Source organism: Rhodamnia argentea, unplaced genomic scaffold (genome assembly GCF_020921035.1).
Source record: "Rhodamnia argentea isolate NSW1041297 unplaced genomic scaffold, ASM2092103v1 Rarg_v2.48, whole genome shotgun sequence".
Taxonomy (NCBI): Eukaryota; Viridiplantae; Streptophyta; class Magnoliopsida; order Myrtales; family Myrtaceae; genus Rhodamnia; species Rhodamnia argentea.
In genome coordinates, this window is record NW_025955896.1 from 25,001 (window position 1) to 45,504 (window position 20,504).

The window sequence follows — 20,504 nt, forward strand, 5'->3', positions numbered from 1 at the left end:
AAAGTCGGCATACGACGTACAAAAAGTTCACGCCCTTCTTTATCTCGAAAGATAGGATGTCCTAACCACCCAACAGCTATTCCATCCCCGTTGTCCATTGAGCCCGCTCTGAATAATCCCCCCTTTGCCGGATTATTACCGATATAATCATAAAAAGCTAATTTTTCAGGAATTTTAGACCAAGCTTCGGATAAACTTTGATTTTTGGCTAGCCCAGCACCAACTCTTCGATATATTTCTTGCTGGAAGTATCCCTGATCCCATTGATAACGAGTGGGACCAAATAATTCGATAGGGGTAGTTGCTGAACCATACCACATAGTTCCAGCAACAACAAAAGCTGCAAAAAAAACAGCAGCGATACTACTAGAAAGGACGGTTTCAATATTGCCCATGCGTAATCCTTTATATAGACGTTGGGGCGGACGGACACTAAGATGAAAGAGTCCCGCTAATATGCCTAAAGTGCCTGCTGCAATATGATGAGAGGCTATTCCTCCCGGAACAAAAGGATCAAAACCTTCTACACCCCACGCTGGATTTACAGGTTGTACCTTTCCAGTTAGTCCATAAGGATCGGACACCCATATTCCAGGACCATACAATCCTGTTACATGAAATGCGCCAAACCCAAAGCAAGCCACCCCTGAAAGAAATAAATGAATTCCAAAAATTTTTGGCAAATCCAAAGAAGGTTTTCCTGTACGCTCATCACAAAATATTTCTAAATCCCAATACACCCAATGCCAGATAGCTGCCAAGAAGCACAAGCCAGAAAACACAATATGTGCACCGGCCACGCCTTCGTAACTCCAAATACCCGGATTCGTTATAGTCCCTCCTGTAATACTCCAGCCGCCCCATGAATTGGTTATTCCTAAACGAGTCATGAAGGGTATAACGAACATACCTTGTCTCCACATTGGATCAAGAACGGGATCAGAGGGATCAAAAACTGCTAATTCATATAGAGCCATCGAACCGGCCCAACCAGCAACCAAAGCTGTATGCATTATATGGACAGAAAGCAAACGGCCGGGATCATTTAATACGACGGTATGAACACGATACCAAGGCAAACCCATGTAAATACCCCTTTATCAACGAAAAATAGACACTATGTAACTTTATTGCATTGGAAAAAAATATTCTAGGGACCTCCCCTTTTCGGGGGATTATCTCGGAGAAAAGATGAATATTTTTTCTATTATTTTTTTTAATAAAAATGGAACAATTCGGTTCGTAGGAACAAAGAGAAGCAGATTTATTCTATATCCGATAAGTACCAATACGCAATGGGGGGTTGATACCATTTTCTATGAACGAATGCATACATATTTGTTAATCATTCAAAAGACCTATTCGTAAGAATTTTTTCCCAATCTATGGATAAAATAGGATAAAAGACAATATTATTAAGAAAATAAACGCATTGTTACGCTTCCACATCAAAGTGAAATATAGTACTTAATTCTTTTTTCTTTCATTTTATGCCTATTGGTGTTCCAAAAGTACCCTTTCGAAGTCCTGGAGAGGAAGATGCCTCTTGGGTTGACGTATAGTGCGACTTGTCAGATATATTGGGTCATATGGGATTTCCCCGTTCTCTCCCCCGATCGAGATATCCTCTGTTTCGCCCAAAAAAGATTTTGAATTATCAAAAAATTGGAGCGTGAAGTGAAATTATATCCTTTTTTGTTTTGGAGGGTATTCAAATTTATATTATCAATTAGAAAAGTCTCTAGAATAATTTATGGTTGGACCAATAAAATGAAGTATTCAGACTCCGTTTAGAAAAAACCCAATTGGTAATATATTTATGATTACTACTAATCATATTATAGATTAGAAAATCTTTTTTTTTTTTATATGATAAGAGAGTAATCTTAAACTTTTAATCAAGCGAGTAATATGATAAATACGTCGAATATTTGGCATTGGCAGAAGACATGAATTGAATTGAAAAAGAAGTAAGTCATAGGAAAAAGACGTAGTATTAGTGTCATTTGTCCTATATGTGCAAATAAAAATCGGGCAGACTTTTTTACTCGGAGTAGAGCATAAACCTAAAAGAATTGAAAAAAGGCCCATTCAGGAACAAGAAAATGACATCGTGATTTGGATTAGATCTCGATGAAACAATACATCAATGAGAAGTTTATTTGATAAGTTTAATGGATTTTTTGTGGAGGGAAAGAGGACAAAACCAAAACTCATCTTTCTTGAAAAGTGGAAGAAAAAAAAAGCCGCTTCATTAAGAAATTCAAAAATTAGATTAGAAAAGGGCCCTGCTATGAAAAAAAAAAGAAAGAGGGCTGGAATCTACACATTGATTCTTTTTTTTTCGCAATTTTTGTTGAACCGTATGCATCAAAAGGTGCATGTACGGCTCTTAAGGGATACAAATTTTATCCTAATCAACCGACTTTATCGAGAAAGATTACTTTTTTTAGGCCAAGAGGTTGATAGCGAGATTTCGAATCAACTTATTGGTCTTATGGTATATCTCAGTATAGAGAATGATAACAAGGATCTTTATTTGTTTATAAACTCTCCTGGCGGATGGGTAATCCCCGGAGTAGCTATTTATGATACTATGCAATTTGTGCAACCCGATGTGCATACAATATGCATGGGATTAGCCGCTTCAATGGGATCTTTTATCCTGGTCGGCGGAGAGATTACCAAACGTCTAGCATTCCCTCACGCTTGGCGCCAATGAGTTTTTTAAGAACAAAAAAAAAAGACTATGCCTTCGCCATATGAAATAGGAATATTAAGTAATAATAGCATGGCACTTCGAATTCGATATGATAAATTTTTTTTTCAAAACATTAGATTATATTTCGAAAGAGTAGTATGAAATTAGTATAAAATAAAGGGTATTCTCGATTTTATCTTATTTATCGGTGACCATTACCATTTCAGCGTCACAAACTTTTTTGTTTTCACAACAGAAAACTTTTAACAATATTTATGTTTTTGTTATGAAAGAGTACAAAAAAAAAAAAGAAACTTTGGGATTGCTGAATCACAGACGAGATAAATATATAAAAAGCAACGGAGCCATCATAGTATTTTTTAACTGCTCCGAAAGGAAGGATGGTAATTGGATCATTTGCCGATCTGAATCGGATAAACCCTAGATCTAATCTATCTATTTTTCTCTTTCTTCGATCGAAATGGAAGGTAAAGTGAATTCCATTGTATAGCCGTATGCAATACGCAAAGGATGCCTGTACGGTTGCTCAATTCTATCTTTTTTTTTTTATTATTCTTTATCTCTTCTTCTCACCTCATCATGCGAGATAGAGGAACCATTTGTTATATTATCAGGGTAATGATACATCAACCTGCGAGTTCTTTTTATGAGGCACAAACGGGAGAATTTATCCTGGAAGCAGAAGAACTACTGAAACTGCGCGAAACCATCACAAGAGTTTATGTACAAAGAACGGGCAAACCCTTATGGGTTGTATCCGAAGATATGGAAAGAGATGTTTTTATGTCAGCAACAGAAGCCCAAGCTCATGGAATTGTTGATCTTGTAGCGATTGAATAAAAAAAATAGCAGTAAGTTTACGCAAATCGCCGATTTGAGATTTTCTCTTCTTACTTATTACCGGGTTTTATAATATTCTATTCATCTATTAAATAGAGAAGTAATTCATAATCATCCGGTTAGGATCGATCTAAACCAGCCCACTTATTATGTATACGATTCAACATGCCAACTATTAAACAACTTATTAGAAACACAAGACAGCCAATCAGAAATGTCACGAAATCCCCCGCTCTTGGGGGATGTCCTCAGCGTCGAGGAACATGTACTAGGGTGTATGTGCGACTCGTTCAGATCACCATTGGTAGAAAAAAAGGGAAAGAAATTTTCCAGTATCAATGATCAGTACTAGTGAATAGTATAAAATGGAAGGAAGAAGGCCGTTCACTATCTATATATCGAAAACGAAAAAAAAAAAGATCTATTCAATTCTTCTATTGTATATGAAATTTATGGTTTCCAATGAGAAAAAATTCCTCATTGGTAACAAATGGTTACCCCATTAAGCGGGGAAATCCTATTTTCAAAGCCGAAATCTTATGTCTATACTTTTTCAAAAACGGACTAAGAGGGTCAGCTACCCAGCCAATCTTCATAATTAAATACCGTTACTGTATAGGTAGATCTCGTTGTGAAAGACCTATTACTAGATAATTCATGGGTAGAGCCAAAGAATGTGAACTGTACAAGTTGCTAATAGGATTGATAAAATGAATTAAGGGACTCCGGTGTATAGAGAGGACCTCACCGTTTAAGACATAACCATAGAAACGATGGAATCCACTATTTCGTTATTCATTTCTATTTATTACTTTTTTCTGTTTTTTTATACCTAGTATCAATACTCGTTTCGAGGTGAAATGCCTATAAAAAAAGACAAATCGTGGTCGGGAAGGTTATAGTAGCAAAAGCCATTGGAATTTGTATTTTATACATTGGAAAAATCCGTTTTGTTATTAATAAACTAGGAAAAGAATAACTGAAAGAAAGGAAATCAATTAGTTATTCATGAAAGTTTCATTTATTCAATGACTAGAATTAGACGAGGATATATAGCTCGGAGACGTAGAACAAAAATTCGTTTATTTGCATCAAGCTTTCGGGGGGCTCGTTCAAGACTTACTCGAACAATTATTCAACAGAAAATAAGATCTTTGGTTTCGTCTCATCGAGATAGAGATAGGAAAAAGAGAGATTTTCGTCGTTTGTGGATCACTCGGATAAATGCAGTAATTCGAGAGAATAGAGTATACTATAGTTATAGTATATTAATACACAATCTGTACAAGAGACAGTTGCTTCTTAATCGTAAAATACTTGCACAAATGGCTATATTAAATAGGAATTGTCTTTATATGATTTCTAATGAGATCATAAAATAAAAAAGGAAATTGTAAGGAATTCGTCAGAATATTTTAAATGGAGTTCGCTGGAGAATGAACTCCGGGAAGGTAGAGTAGAAATTAGTATGATAAAGAGAGTATGATAAAGTCGCCCAAAATTAAATGAGCGAATATGTTCAATATCCAATAAAAAAAGATTTCTTCTTATTCCCCAATTTTTTTTTCTTTCGATTTTTCGAACAAAATATCAATCCGTGTTTAAGTTCGGATTTGAATTGGAATTTGGGTTCAATTGAGGAGTAAAGTAAGTCTACTTTTTCTTTATTTATTTATGGTTCTAAGACCAGTAGCTCCAGCGGTCGACTCGCTTCTTTCAAATTGTTTCTCATTATTAAGAAAAGGTAACAAAGATAAAATACGAGCTTGTTTTATAGCAATAGTAATTAATCGTTGTTGTTTTAAGGTTAATCTATTTACCCGTCTAGATAATATTTTTCCTTGTTCACTAATAAATCGACTAATTAAACTCATGTTTCTATAATCAATTCGATCCCCCGATTGGATCGGGGGCAAACGCCTACGAAAAGATCGCTTGGATTTAAGAAAGAGTCGCTTGGATTTTTCCATGGTTTGTTTATTCCTTATCCCCAAAATCCTATTTCAATCTGATCCAAAAAGATTTCGAAATCAAAATATAGGATTTGATTTGGCTTTTTTTTTAGTTAGTTAAATTATGTTAACTAGAATATATAGAATAATATGGTATATTATAGAATATGTCCTTTCGTGTTCCTTGTAAGAGTGACACACAGGCACTTGATTCGAGTTATTTCTTTATCTCCCCGTGAATCGTATGTTTGTAACAATATCGACAGAATTTTCTCAATTCCAATCGACTAGGCGTATTGTGTCGATTCTTTTGAGTAATATATCTGGAAAGACCCCTTGATTCCTTATTAAGACCGTTTCGAACACAGTTGGTACATTCTAAAATAACCGTTACTCGGACATCTTTACCCTTGGCCATGAACCTCCTTTACGTTTTTGATTCAACCAACTCTTCTACTTTCCGCGAAAAAAGAAATAAAAAAAATAAGAAGTAAAACAACAAAGTAATATTTAGGTATATTTTGAATCGAATTCGATTCAATGTACAGTATTTCATTAAAAGATCTTGTATGATCTTCTTGCCCTAGACACATTTCTGTTCTCACAATATTTTTTCTAAATGGAATTGAAGACTAAACCGGAATTTCGCCGAGGTTGAATCTACTTTTTTATTTCTCTTTTCTCCTTTCTTTATTATACTTCTACTTATTATATTGTATCGAATTCTATTTTATCTAAAAAAAAAAAGGAAAGAGGGGGAGGGATTAGTCACAAATCTTTTGATTCTATCTCTAATCTTCTTCACCCCTTCACATGTCAATAACTAGAATGAAAAAAAGGGAATGTCAACGCATCCGGAAATAAACGATTGATCTCTATCAAAAGACCTGCTAAAGCCCCAAACCATAGAGTACTTAGTACCGGTGCCACGGAAAGATATGTTTTTAGATCTCGCATTTTAAATCCTCCTTACTTTATTCTTTTTCTTTTTTATTTATTGTATAATTTATTGTAATGCCTAATGGTAATACATATATGATTCGATATAATATATATGTAAGTAGTTAAGGACCGCTTGTATTTGTACACGGAATTCCTAATTCCAATTGAAATGTATAATGATTCGATAGATAAGATTTTCCTTTTCTTAAAACCGAAAAAGACGTCCCTTTCGACTGAGCATTCCCAAAAGATATTCCTTTTTTTTAGTTATTTTTTGCGATGGGTTTCATATTCATGTGTATATAAGCCTTCTATTATTATATGTTACATGAGAATAAAAAAAAGAAAAGGCAAGATAACTTGGATATATAAATGGAGAAAATAAGGATTTTGAAATAAGACAGGGATTCTATAAAATGACACTGTAGACCAATTGAAAGGGATGTAGCGCAGCTTGGTAGCGCGTTTGTTTTGGGTACAAAATGTCACAGGTTCAAATCCTGTCATCCCTACCTATTACTTCTCGTCTGAGCAGTAACGAGGGATTCTTTGAAATTGATTAAAATCAGGCATACATAATCTTTTTTTTATTATATCATATTCTATATGATAGTCTTATGCATACAAGATGTATTCGGGTTAGCAAAAAAATCCTCTTCTTTTTTTAAGAAGATAAGAAAGCGCTCTTAGTTCAGCTCGGTAGAACGTGGGTCTCCAAAACCCGATGTCGTAGGTTCAAATCCTACAGAGCGCGATTCCAGTCTTGGTTAGGTTAGTCCGAAAATGACACTTAAATAATTGAACAGTAATCTTAATTTGACCTCCTTTGGATTAAAGAAAAGAGGAGGTCAATTAAAAAAAAAAGATGTTAATTAATTTAATCAAAGGTCCAACTGATCACCACGTCTGTATTGTAAATATGCAGTTACAAATAATCCAGCTAAAGTAATAGGAATTAGACCTAAGACAATTCCAAATAGAAAAACTTCAATCATTTCAATTTTTTTGAAAGGGAAAAAGGAGAGGTAATATCTATCCCTACATATTAATCTGCATTGCCCATGAATCTCAATGACCGCTAATTGGAAATTGACCCGGTAAGGAACTATAGAGTCTATGAATAACACAGAAAGATTTCTTTTTTCTGCGTTGTGTTCATTCAATTAATTTCAAATAAGTCGTATCTTGGTCAGACCAATAAAGAGAGCTGAGGTTATAGTTAAAGCTGCTAGTAGAAAACCGAAATAACTAGTTATAGTAAGCATGAAGATGAAGGAGCTAAATGAAATGTGTTCTTTTTATACATATGTTTATTAAAGTACTTCCCTAAGTTTCAAGATACGAAGATAAGCAAAAATACCAATTCAAATGAAAGAATAAGTTCAATTGACAGTTGTTAATTCGTCAATCATTATAGACGGGATTAACAAAAACATAGAGTAAGGGAGGTACAAAAAGAGATCAATTAATAATTTGTAATATCTACCTATCCCTTAATTTCGAATCAAGGGATTCATTAGACAATTCTTGAGTAGACTAATATTAAAATAATCAAATAACAATAAATTTGAATTATTAAAATAATAATAATAAATTTGAATCCATATAGAACAGAATTCAAAATCATTTCTCTTTTCTTTTGATCTTTTTTTTTAATCGTATCGAATCTATTTTTCGATTTTAGAATAAAGAGTGACCTTATAACAATAACACCTTTTTTCTTGTCATTTGAGATATTATGTGAATGAACCTACTACTGAATTGAATAAGTAAAAATGAAAATAAATAAAGTAAAAATAAAAAAGGTATCGCACAACTGATCAGATCACTCACGAAAATCAAATCTTTATTTTCGTCCAACTAGATTCTAAGACTAGTAATTCCTATAATTTTCGTTTCTTTGCTAGGTTCTACATTTTTTCCATATTTATTAGAAATAGAAATTGTCTTTTCATATCATAAATTCCCACCCTTGCAGCTAGTTCCAGAAAGAACCTTTCGATCTAATACAAGAAAACAATGTGTGCATCATGAATATTGATTATTCCAATTCTATTTTTTTTGTTGTTCTCTTTTTTTTTCAATACTATCTACCCCTTTTACTTGTTACTCTACGAATAAACAATTCCTCTTAAAATGAAAATGAAAAAAAAAAAGAGAACAACAAAAAACTCTTCTACAGTTTAAGCTTATAGTTCTGAAAAGGAGATTTTCCAATTTCGCATCGAATTCAATTGTGTAAAAAATGGAGAGAAAGAAACCTTATAGAAATTGGAGAAATTGGATATGGAATAGTACATGCATGATTCTATATCGACAAGCAACAAGAAAATAATAAAAAAATTATCTAGTACTTCATTTCCATACTGATTAAGATTGCGTTGCTGTGTCAGAATAAGGATAGCTATACTGATTCGGTATACTCGAAAAACACCCTGGGTACAATATTGACGATCTAACAAGTATGGAACTTCAGTGAATTGCCATTTACTGATATCATCTTTTATGGAATCGATCCCCCCTTTAACTGTACAAGAATATGTGGAGCTCAGCATGTCTGGAAGCACAGGAGAACGTTCTTTTGCTGATATTATTACCAGTATTCGATACTGGGTTATTCATAGTATTACTATACCTTCCCTATTCATTGCGGGTTGGTTATTCGTCAGCACGGGTTTAGCCTATGATGTGTTTGGAAGCCCTCGTCCAAACGAATATTTTACAGAGAGCCGACAAGGAATTCCATTAATAACTGGCCGTTTTGACCCTTTGGAACAACTCGATGAATTTAGTAGATCTTTTTAGGAGGACCCAATGACCATAGATCGAACCTATCCAATTTTTACAGTGCGATGGTTAGCTGTTCATGGACTAGCTGTACCTACCGTTTCTTTTTTAGGGTCAATATCAGCAATGCAGTTCATCCAACGATAAACCTAATACAAATTATAGAGCTACGACACAATCAAACCCGAACGAACAAAATGTTGAATTGAATCGTACCAGTCTCTACTGGGGGTTATTACTCATTTTTGTACTTGCTGTTTTATTTTCCAATTATTTCTTCAATTAAGAGAAGAAAAAGAATAGTAGAATACTAAATAATAATAAGAATTATCTTAACCCATTCGGAAGGATCACATCTCATAATTATCTATGGCTGTTTATGTCTTTAGCATGACAACTTGATGAAAGAAATGGTGGAGGGAAGCGGGATAAATGGCCGATACTACTGGAAGGATTCCTCTTTGGATAATAGGTACTGTAACTGGTATTCTTGTGATCGGTTTACTAGGTATTTTCTTTTATGGTTCATACTCCGGGTTGGGTTCATCTCTGTAATAATCTAATAATAAGATGAACTCAGTTGGAGATATGAAAGCTTAAGAAGGCAAGAATCCCCTTCTTAAGCTTTCATAATATTTTATTAGTCGAAATAAAAAAGAAATAACTTTTCCCGATTAAAAAAAAAACTTCATTTTCTCTGATAATGTTTTTGAAAACTTCATTAATTGATTTAGAACATCTCTTATTCGCTGATAGTATCTTATCCATCTTTCAAAGTTAGAAGAAAGAATCGCTCGATTTCATTTTCCTGAATGACACAATTACAATATATATTTCTGGCGATAAGATATTATGCAAAGCAAATCGTTTTCGAATAGATCCTCACTCTATTTAGTATCTCATCAAAGTTGAATTTTTTTCTAAGTTCATTAGAATAGGTTCTATTTTATCAAAAAATTGACCTCTATTTTTTGTTTGTTCACTACTTTATATATGTAATAAATATAAAAAAAGGGTTCTAATAAACCTGGAAAAAAATATAAACTAAGGATAGTAATCTTTTACGAACAGATCAAAAACCTTATGTAGACACAAGAAAGAAATGCAGAAAATTCCTTTCTTGTGTCAAAGAAAAGACTAAGAAGAAGGCGAATAATCCTTTGTTTTCTATTCTCCACTTACTTATCTTATGTTTAGTATCCAGTAAAATTTTCGATTTTCTTCTATTAGAATAGAAAACGATTGATCCATTCTATGACATTTCAATCTCACAAGAGTGACCTAGTGACACCGCTCGAATTTGGCTTGAACAAAAAAGAAGAGATAAAGTCAAATAATCTTCTTTCCAATATACATACTATGACTAGGAATGCGGTACAAAAAATTCCCGATATCTACATCTGGAATAGAAACAAGTAAAAAGCTTTTTATAATTTTGGATCATACATAACATAATTGAATTCTTTTTACGAACTTGATATTGGAAATTCGCGAATCTAGAAATTCATTTGGACAATTGAACCTTCTCAAACTGTTTCTTCTTAAGAACCAAAAATATTTAGTTAATAAAAGAATAGAAAAAGAAGCTTTTATTGTGTCGCTTAAGTTATATAGGAATTCTTGAACCCAAGAGTTAAGAATAGCAAGTTCTTCATTACCCAGAATAGAATAACCACTTAAAATAATGAAAGAGGTTATATTTGTCGATAAATGCAAAATCATATGGATATGATCCTCATTGTGCATCTTGATCAATTGCATCGTTTCTTTGTGGATTTCTATACGAAGTGTTTGTAGATGTATTTCCGGGTATTCTTTTATCATTTCGTCCAAGAGTAAGAGTTCTTCCAATTCTATGAATTTTTCTAGAATACTCTTTTCTTGAATATCGGTCAAAAAAGTTTCGGATTGCCTAGTATTCCACCAATTAGTAATCCAAAATTCAAGACATTTATTAAATGAGAGAGAGATCCACCAGGGCAAAAATACTATAGATGTAAGATATAGAAGAGGAAGAAATGCTTTCTTTTTTGCCATTTTTTCTTTTCATCTTTGAATTGTTAATGAACCCACCTCATTTGTTGAATCTATGTGATCTACTATTTCTATTAACCCTAAGTTCTATTACAAGGCATCGGACCTATGAATTTATTCCCTGTTTTTTATTTGTGATTCAGTAGTTATTCCTTGAATTTCGAAAGAATACAGAAATAAAATACCCGTTTCGAATGACGAAATAATAAAAAATCTTGTTTCCAGATACCTCAATTGAATTGATCAAATTCGAAGCCCTTTTCGATGAATGCTTAAAAGAACTAATTCAAGCAAGTAATGAATACTCTATTATTCGGATTTTAAGCCAAAAGAACTCCTTTTGTCCTTTCTATCAAAAAGAAAATCTTTCGAAAAAAAAAAATGGCCGGCTACCCGCAATTAGAGTCCAGGAAAAATGGAGAGAGATTTATGAAGAATATTTTGATCTAACGATCACAAATTCAAAACCTAATGATCAAAAAAAAAATGAGTGGCAAAACAAGACATAAAAGTTATCCTTATAAGAGATCCAAGCAATCCTTTGCCTTTGATCATTAAGAAACACAAAAGATAAAAAAAAAGTTCGGTTGACAAAAGAAAGGAGAGAGAATTTACAAGATATGATCTATTTGTATCTAACCCATCAATTCATATTGAAAATAAAAAGAGAAATCCTTTATTCCGAAATGTTTTGATATACGAGGAGATGAATCTATTATTTTATTTCGATTTGCTACTTTTACTTGTTTTTTACTGAATTGAGTTGAGTGGATTTTCATACGCATAAATTCTTTTTTATGCGGACAAAAAAAGTTTCGTTTTATGGATGTTCCATATACGTCTACTTTGACTCGAATGAACGTTCTGAAAAAGCTTTATTAAGCTATGCTATGCTGAAGAAAGAAAGAGAATTCTTGAATTTTTTCCCTGCCGGAATTTCTTCTTTAGTTAAAGTTCATTTCAAAATACTTCAATTGGTACGCGCAAGAAATAGGCCAATTCGGCGGCTTTTTGCTCAATTTCACGCGGAGTCAAGTTCTCATCAGTGCGCGTCAAGGGAACGTCCCCCTGTCCTTTTATTTCCATATAAAGGACACGACGAGCATAAATACCTTCTTTAACTTCTATTCGGATGGACTGAATATCTTTCATACGAAATCGTAGGAAGATACGACGATTTTTTCCAGGAAATCCCCAACGAAAAATACACACTATTCCTTCTTTTCTATCGAATCGATCATAGCCACTACCTACATTCCACGAAATTGTGCACCACAAATAAGAACTAATAAAGAGACCTGCGATACCGTAGAAAGACATCACGATCCCTTGTGGAAAAAAAAGAATTTGTTGAGACGGAACTAAAGATATCCAATTCTTACCGAAATAACTGGAAGATCCAACTAATACGAATCCTAATGAACCTAAAAAAAGGATAAAGGCCCAGCAGAAATTACTTATTTTTCGAGACCCCACTCTAAGTTCTATCCATATATGTTCTGATCGCCAACTCATACTAGATCCAGTTGCATTTTATTGGAATTGAGAAAATAGTCCAAATGAATTTGACTTTCCTTTTTTTGTTTCCGAAGTAACTCTCATCAACTAGCGTTATTCGGATGTAACCCTTTAGGAGTAATTCATCTAATTGGTTAGATCAAATTGGTTAGGTCTAAAATAAGAATATCCTTTTTATATGATCTCCTATAGATATCCACATATAGATAGATTGACTTTACATTTCATACATCCACCTCGATTCCGATCTCTTTGAAAATTGCTATAATTTATTTACCCATATATTTACGCATACATAAGAGCTATGTTCGGAGGAAACCGCCATATTCTACTAAATAGATATCTGTGTTATCTATATCTAAGTCTTGAAAAAAAATAGATAAGATTCGCACCTATCGAATCTAAAAAATCTTGTTTTTTTGAACATGAAAAGATAAAGAAGCCATTGCAATTGCCGGAAATACTAGGCCCACTAAAGGCACAAAGAGAGAAGGTAAGTTGTTAAGAGTTGTCATAAAATGGGTACCTCGATTTAATATTTGTACCTGTTATTGTTAGAAAGATATGTTAGAATAATTATAATTCGTATATAATTATATTGAGTATATCTAAGTGAGTATATATATTAAATAATAAGTGCAAGGAATGGATAATTAAATAAATGAGACTTATTCTTCTTTATCTTTCTACATGAAATATACGTATGATAATCTATTCTATTATTGTCTTAAAATTCGAATTCAATTCGAATCTTTTTTCTTTAATAAATAAAGAAATAAAGAGTTTCTTACAAATTCCCGAAGGATTCGTTAGAATTCAATCCAACAACAGGATTCTTAGTCAAAATAGAGATTCTCAGAAGATATAGTCGAAAGAAACTCTATATCTATATTTTCTATTTTTGAATTATATATACCATACATACGAAGCAAGAAGGAAAGATGACCCTCGGTTTCTTTTATTTGCCTTGACCAATTTGAATTTCGAAGAAGGAACAATTTTTTTATATTGTTGATAGGGGTTTCCTAATTAATAATCAGTAATATCGGTATAAAAAAGAATTATCCACACGATTCTTTATACAATTTAGAATTCAATATTATTGATTATGTCACCAAAGAAAAAAGAAATTCTTCCTTAGAATTTTTACTTTGATTCCGACAAAATGCCTAATTGTTCGCTACAAATACAAAAATGTAACTAAATAAAATAACAATAATTTTACTTTAGGCTCCACTTAACTTAATAAGTGAATTTTAATTCAAAGGAAAAAAAGCGTGAAGCTTAAATAACTCACTCAGAATACCCTTTAAAGGATTACGTGGTACGATTAGATCGAATAAGCCCTTATGGAATAAATATTCAGCCGCTTGTGAACCTTCAGGTACTATCTTATTCAATGTTTGTTCAATTACTCTTTTACCTGCGAATGCAATGTAAGCATTAGGTTCGGAAATAATGATATCCCCCAACATCCCAAAACTAGCCGTTACCCCACCAGTAGTAGGGGATGTAAGGATTGATACATAGAACAACTTTTTATGGGATTGATAATCATATAAAGCGGCAGATATTTTAGCCATTTGCATCAAGCTCAAGCTTCCTTCTTGCATACGTGCTCCTCCGGAAGCACACACTAGAATCAGAGGTAAAAATTTATTGGTAGCGTACTCGATCAAACGGGTGATTTTCTCGCCTACTACTGATCCCATACTACCCCCCATAAACTGAAAATCCATAACTCCAATTGCTATCGGAATACCGTTTATTCGACCTGTGCCTGTTTGAACAGCATCGGTTAATCCTGTCTTTCTTTGATAAGAATCAATACGATCTTTATAGGGTTCCTCCTCCGAATGAAATTCAATAGGATCCAGAGAAACCATGTCTTGATCCATAGGATCCCAAGTACCTGGATCAATCGAAAGTTCGATTCGATCTGAACTACTCATTTTCAAATGATATCCACATTGGTCACAAATATTCATTTTGGACTTCAAAAGTTTCTTATAATTTAATCCATAACAATTTTCGCATTGAACCCACAAATGCCTATATTTTTGAGTCAAATCGAAATCAGTAGAATTTTCTCTTCGAGTGAAATCAATACCATTCCTGCTAGTTCTTATACTGGAGCTCCCCCTTTCATTACTATTTCTACTTTCACCATAAATGTAACTAGAAATGTAACTGTCACTGGAATTGTCACTACTACTTAAAATGGAACTCTCAATACAGATTTGAGAAACAAGATAAGAGTTAATGCAACTAGTAATGTGATTATTCCAACTGTATTTAGTATCATACATGGAACGATCACAGGGTGGATCGTCATTCTTAGATCCATTCTTCAGATAAGTATAAGTCCGATAACTAAAAAAGAACTTTCTTGTTCACTCAGTAAAGAAGGATCATTGTCAATCTCAAAAATTTGATTAGTAATATCAAAATATATGGAATATATATTCCTATTACTATCTCTAACCAAAAAGGTGTCATCAGAGATAAAATTACGAACGTCCCTGACACCCACTAAATGATTAGCATTACTGTAACTAGAACTTTCACTCCAACTATGAATCTTTTTATCCGTATCGTTTATAACCGGATCTTCACTTACACTGGTTTTTTCAATAGGATCACCAAACCTATCAATTGATTTACTTAGCCCACACCTGTATTCTAATTTTCCTTTATACAACATCGAATTGAACCACCATTTTTCCATAGAACTTTCTTGCCCCTATTTACATGAAAATACAATAGATGAGATGAATAGTCATTCGATGAAAAATAATTTGAATATTTCACATTTTATATCGGAATAAGCATATAGATCCAATCACTGGATCAGTAACTAATAAAATAAGGAATGAGTAAAGGATTTTCTTTTGTTTTGTGAGAACCCGGAGTATTACTTCGCTATAACTATATATATGATGGAACTCCTTTTTATTATAGAATATTCTAAATATTTTTTTGAATTCGAAATGGAAATAGCGATTTCCCTCATCTTGTGTCAAATTCGCATCGAAAAAAAAGAAATATTTGTTCTCTTTTATCAAAAACTTTTTTCGTAAAATCTCGTCTATTCCAACACGGAACGAAAAGGACAATATACAGGATGGGTAGAAGAGGTTGTGATACTTGACTCCATTCATGATCCGAAACTAAGGGATTAAAAGAATACACCAATCCTAAAGACCCATAAGATTAATTGTGGATCCAACACAACAAACAAGAACAAACAATAGAAGCATTTCAATTGTTTATTTAGTTATGTTTTTTTATCTTGTATATCTATCTAAATATATCTATATATGAGATAGATAGACTAAATAGAATCTTTGTATTCGGCTCAATCCTTTTAGTAAAAGATTGGGCCGAGTTTAATTGCAATTCAATTAAGGGAACGAACGGTAATTAGTGGATTACAAAGTATCCATTGCTTGGAATTCAAATTTGATCTCCTTCCATACTTCACAAGCAGCAGCTAGTTCAGGACTCCATTTGCTAGCCTCACGGATAATTTCATTACCCTCACGAGCAAGATCACGTCCCTCATTACGAGCTTGTACGCATGCTTCCAGAGCTACTCGATTCGCTACGGCACCCGGTGCATTTCCCCAAGGGTGTCCTAAAGTTCCTCCGCCGAATTGTAGTACAGAATCATCTCCAAAGATCTCGGTCAGAGCAGGCATATGCCAAACGTGAATACCCCCAGAAGCTACGGGCAGAACACCTGGTAGAGAGACCCAATCTTGAGTGAAATAAATACCGCGGCTTCGATCTTTTTCAACAAAATCATCACGTAGTAAATCAACAAAGCCCAAAGTAATGTCTCTTTCTCCTTCAAGTTTACCTACTACAGTGCCAGCGTGAATATGATCTCCACCAGACAGACGTAAGGCTTTAGCTAGTACCCGAAAGTGCATACCATGATTTTTCTGTCTATCAATAACTGCATGCATTGCACGATGGATGTGAAGAAGTAGACCATTATCTCGGCAATAATGAGCCAAGCTAGTATTTGCAGTGAATCCCCCTGTTAAGTAGTCATGCATTACGATAGGAACTCCCAATTCTCTGGCAAATACAGCCCTTTTCATCATTTCTTCGCATGTACCTGCAGTAGCATTCAAGTAATGCCCTTTGATTTCACCTGTTTCAGCCTGTGCTTTAAAAAGTGCTTCGGCACAAAATACGAAACGGTCTCTCCAACGCATAAATGGTTGTGAGTTCACGTTCTCATCATCTTTCGTAAAATCAAGTCCACCACGAAGACATTCATAAACTGCTCTACCGTAGTTCTTAGCGGATAACCCCAATTTAGGTTTAATAGTACATCCCAATAGAGGACGCCCATACTTGTTCAATTTATCTCTCTCAACTTGGATGCCATGAGGCGGGCCTTGGAAAGTTTTCGTATAGGAAGTAGGGATTCGCAGATCCTCCAGACGTAGAGCGCGCAGGGCTTTGAACCCAAATACATTACCCACAATGGAAGTAAACATATTAGTAACAGAACCTTCTTCAAAAAGGTCTAAAGGGTAAGCTACATAACATATATATTGATTTTCTTCTCCAGCAACAGGCTCGATGTTGTAGCATCTTCCTTTATAACGATCAAGGCTGGTAAGCCCATCGGTCCACACAGTTGTCCATGTACCAGTAGAAGATTCAGCAGCTACCGCAGCCCCTGCTTCCTCAGGAGGAACTCCAGGTTGAGGAGTTACTCGGAATGCCGCCAAGATATCAGTATCTTTGGTTTCATAGTCAGGAGTATAATAAGTCAGTTTATAATCTTTAACACCAGCTTTGAATCCAACACTTGCTTTAGTCTCTGTTTGTGGTGACATAAGTCCCTCCCTACAACTCATGAATTAAGAATTCTCACAACAACAAGGTCTACTCGCCATAAATTCGGAGTTAATGAAAGCTTTCACAAAATCATCAACGAATATTATCAACTAATCATAATGGTTCTTTGATTATACCATGGTATTTGATTCGCCAAATACATCATTATTGTATACTCTTTCCTATGTATGGCGCAACCCAATTCTTGTTTTTGAAATTTTGGATCCCTTACTTTTTTTGAATCCAAATATCATATTGAAATAATAAGAAATTTACTCTTGACAGTGATATATTATGTTGTATATGTAAATCCTAGATGTGAAAATATGAGGAATTTGTATCCATGAAAAAAAAGAAAGGGTATAAAAATAAAGAATAGACTAGGCATAGAAGGCTCTGCTGAAAAAAGAAAAAATAGGGGCCAATGAAATCAAAATAATGAATTGTAAATAGAGTTCAAGTTCGAATTCCATCGAGAATATGGAAGTTATTGTTTATAATGATAGACAAATTAAGGACTTTCTCAAGCTCAAGATTTTTATTCATCCACTTGATATTGGGAAAATAGGTTGGTTGAACTTGAGAATTCACTCATTGAAATGGAATAAGTAATAAACAAAATGGGATTGGATTCGGTTGGATGGTACCAATGAAATCGAGTGCTAATTACCGTTTCTTATTGAATTAACCGATCAACTTGCTATCGAACATTTTTTTTGGATTCGACAATTTTCGCAAAAAATTTTAATATATTTCACTTTTATTATTATGAGAATCAATCCTACTACTTCGAGTCCTGGAGTTTCCACACTTGAAAAAAAACCTGGGACGTATCGCTCAAATCATTGGTCCGGTACTAGATGTAGCCTTCCCCCCGGGCAAGATGCCTAATATTTATAACGCTCTGGTAGTTAAAGGTCGAGATACTATCGGTCAAGAAATTAATGTGACTTGTGAGGTACAGCAATTATTAGGAAATAATCGAGTTAGAGCTGTAGCTATGAGTGCTACAGATGGTCTAATGAGAGGAATGGAAGTGATTGACACAGGAGCTCCTCTAAGTGTTCCAGTCGGCGGAGCGACTCTAGGCCGAATTTTCAACGTGCTTGGAGAGCCTGTTGATGATTTAGGACCTGTAGACACTGTACAACATCTCCTATTCATAGATCTGCGCCCGCCTTTATACAGTTAGATACAAAATTATCTATTTTTGAAACAGGAATTAAAGTAGTAGATCTTTTAGCCCCTTATCGGCGTGGAGGAAAAATAGGACTATTCGGGGGGGCTGGAGTAGGTAAAACAGTACTCATTATGGAATTGATCAACAACATTGCTAAAGCTCATGGGGGGTATCCGTATTTGGAGGAGTAGGTGAACGTACTCGTGAAGGAAATGATCTTTACATGGAAATGAAAGAATCTGGAGTAATTAATGAACAAAATATTGCAGAATCTAAAGTGGCTCTAGTCTACGGTCAGATGAATGAACCCCCGGAGCTCGTATGAGAGTTGGTTTGACTGCCCTAACTATGGCGGAATATTTCCGAGATGTTAATGAACAAGACGTACCTATTTATCGACAATATCTTCCGTTTCGTCCAAGCAGGATCTGAAGTATCCGCCTTATTGGGTAGAATGCCTTCTGCTGTGGGTTATCAACCCACCCTTAGTACCGAAATGGGTACTTTACAAGAAAGAATTACTTCTACCAAAGAGGGATCCATAACTTCTATTCAAGCAGTTTATGTACCTGCGGACGATTTAACCGACCCTGCTCCTGCCACGACATTTGCACATTTAGATGCTACGACCGTATTATCAAGAGGATTAGCTGCTAAAGGTATCTATCCAGCAGTAGATCCTTTAGATTCAACGTCAACTATGCTCCAACCTCGAATCGTTGGTGAGGAACATTATGAAACAGCGCAAAGAGTTAAGCAAACTTTACAACGTTACAAAGAACTTCAGGACATTATAGCTATCCTTGGGTTGGACGAATTATCCGAAGAGGATCGCTTAACCGTAGCAAGAGCACGAAAAATTGAGCGTTTCTTATCCCAACCCTTTTCGTAGCAGAAGTATTTACCGGTTCCCCCGGGAAATATGTTGGTCTAGCAGAAACAATTAGGGGATTTAAATTGATCCTTTCCGGAGAATTAGATGGTCTTCCTGAACAAGCCTTTATTTGGTAGGTAACATCGATGAAGCTACTGCGAAGGCTACGAACTTAGAAATGGAGAGTAAATTGAAGAAATGACCTTAAATCTTTGTGTATTAACCCCTAATAGAATTGTTTGGGATTCAGAAGTGAAAGAAATCATTTTATCTACTAATACTGGACAAATTGGCGTATTACCAAATCACGCGCCTATTGCCACAGCTGTAGATATAGGTATTTTGAGAATACGCCTTAACGACCAATGGTTAACAATGGCTCTGATGGGTGGTTTTTGCTAGAATAGGCAATAATGAGATCACTATTTTAGTAAATGACGCGGAAAAGGGTAGTGATATTGATCCACAAGAAGCTCAGGAAACTCTTGAACTAGCGGAAGCTAACTTAAGGAAAGCTGAAGGTAAAGAGACAAACAATTGAGCGCAAATCTAGCTCTCAGACGAGGCTAGGACACGAGGTCGGAGGCTATCAATGCAATTTCATAATCAGTTGAGCATGCTATACGAACAATCAAAGGAACTGCGATAGAAAAAGAGGTTCTGTTTCTACACCTTTTTTTCACTGGAATTGAATATTCAATACAATTCAAAGAAATCAAGTGGAATCGGATGGATTCTTATGCAATGAAAAAATTTTCAATTCAAAAATGAATTGAATATAAAATAGGATGGAAA

At 34.4% G+C, this 20,504-nt stretch overlaps 2 protein-coding genes, 2 non-coding genes and 1 pseudogene across 4 annotated transcripts in view; 3 read left to right on the forward strand and 2 right to left on the reverse strand.

The window, feature by feature from the left end:
• LOC125313475 (photosystem II CP47 reaction center protein) overlaps positions 1 to 1,344 on the reverse strand; it is a 1,848-nt gene extending 504 nt beyond the window's left edge. The window contains exon 1 of the mRNA XM_048273209.1: positions 1 to 1,344. This exon is cut by the window's left edge and continues 504 nt beyond it. Within this exon, the coding sequence (XP_048129166.1) occupies positions 1 to 1,085 (1,085 nt within the window). The 5' untranslated portion in view covers positions 1,086 to 1,344.
• Positions 1,345 to 6,894: 5,550 nt separating this feature from the next.
• TRNAP-UGG lies at positions 6,895 to 6,968 on the forward strand. Its single transcript has one exon. It is a non-coding gene; the product is annotated as a tRNA-Pro (tRNA).
• A 168-nt stretch (positions 6,969 to 7,136) lies between these two features.
• On the forward strand, positions 7,137 to 7,210 carry TRNAW-CCA. Its single transcript has one exon. It is a non-coding gene; the product is annotated as a tRNA-Trp (tRNA).
• A 6,991-nt stretch (positions 7,211 to 14,201) lies between these two features.
• LOC125313482 (ribulose bisphosphate carboxylase large chain) lies at positions 14,202 to 17,820 on the reverse strand. Its single transcript, XM_048273212.1, has one exon. The coding sequence runs from the start codon at positions 17,673 to 17,675 to the stop codon at positions 16,227 to 16,229; it is 1,449 nt and encodes a 482-aa protein (XP_048129169.1). The 5' UTR covers positions 17,676 to 17,820; the 3' UTR covers positions 14,202 to 16,226.
• A 154-nt stretch (positions 17,821 to 17,974) lies between these two features.
• On the forward strand, positions 17,975 to 20,504 carry LOC125313481 (annotated as a pseudogene).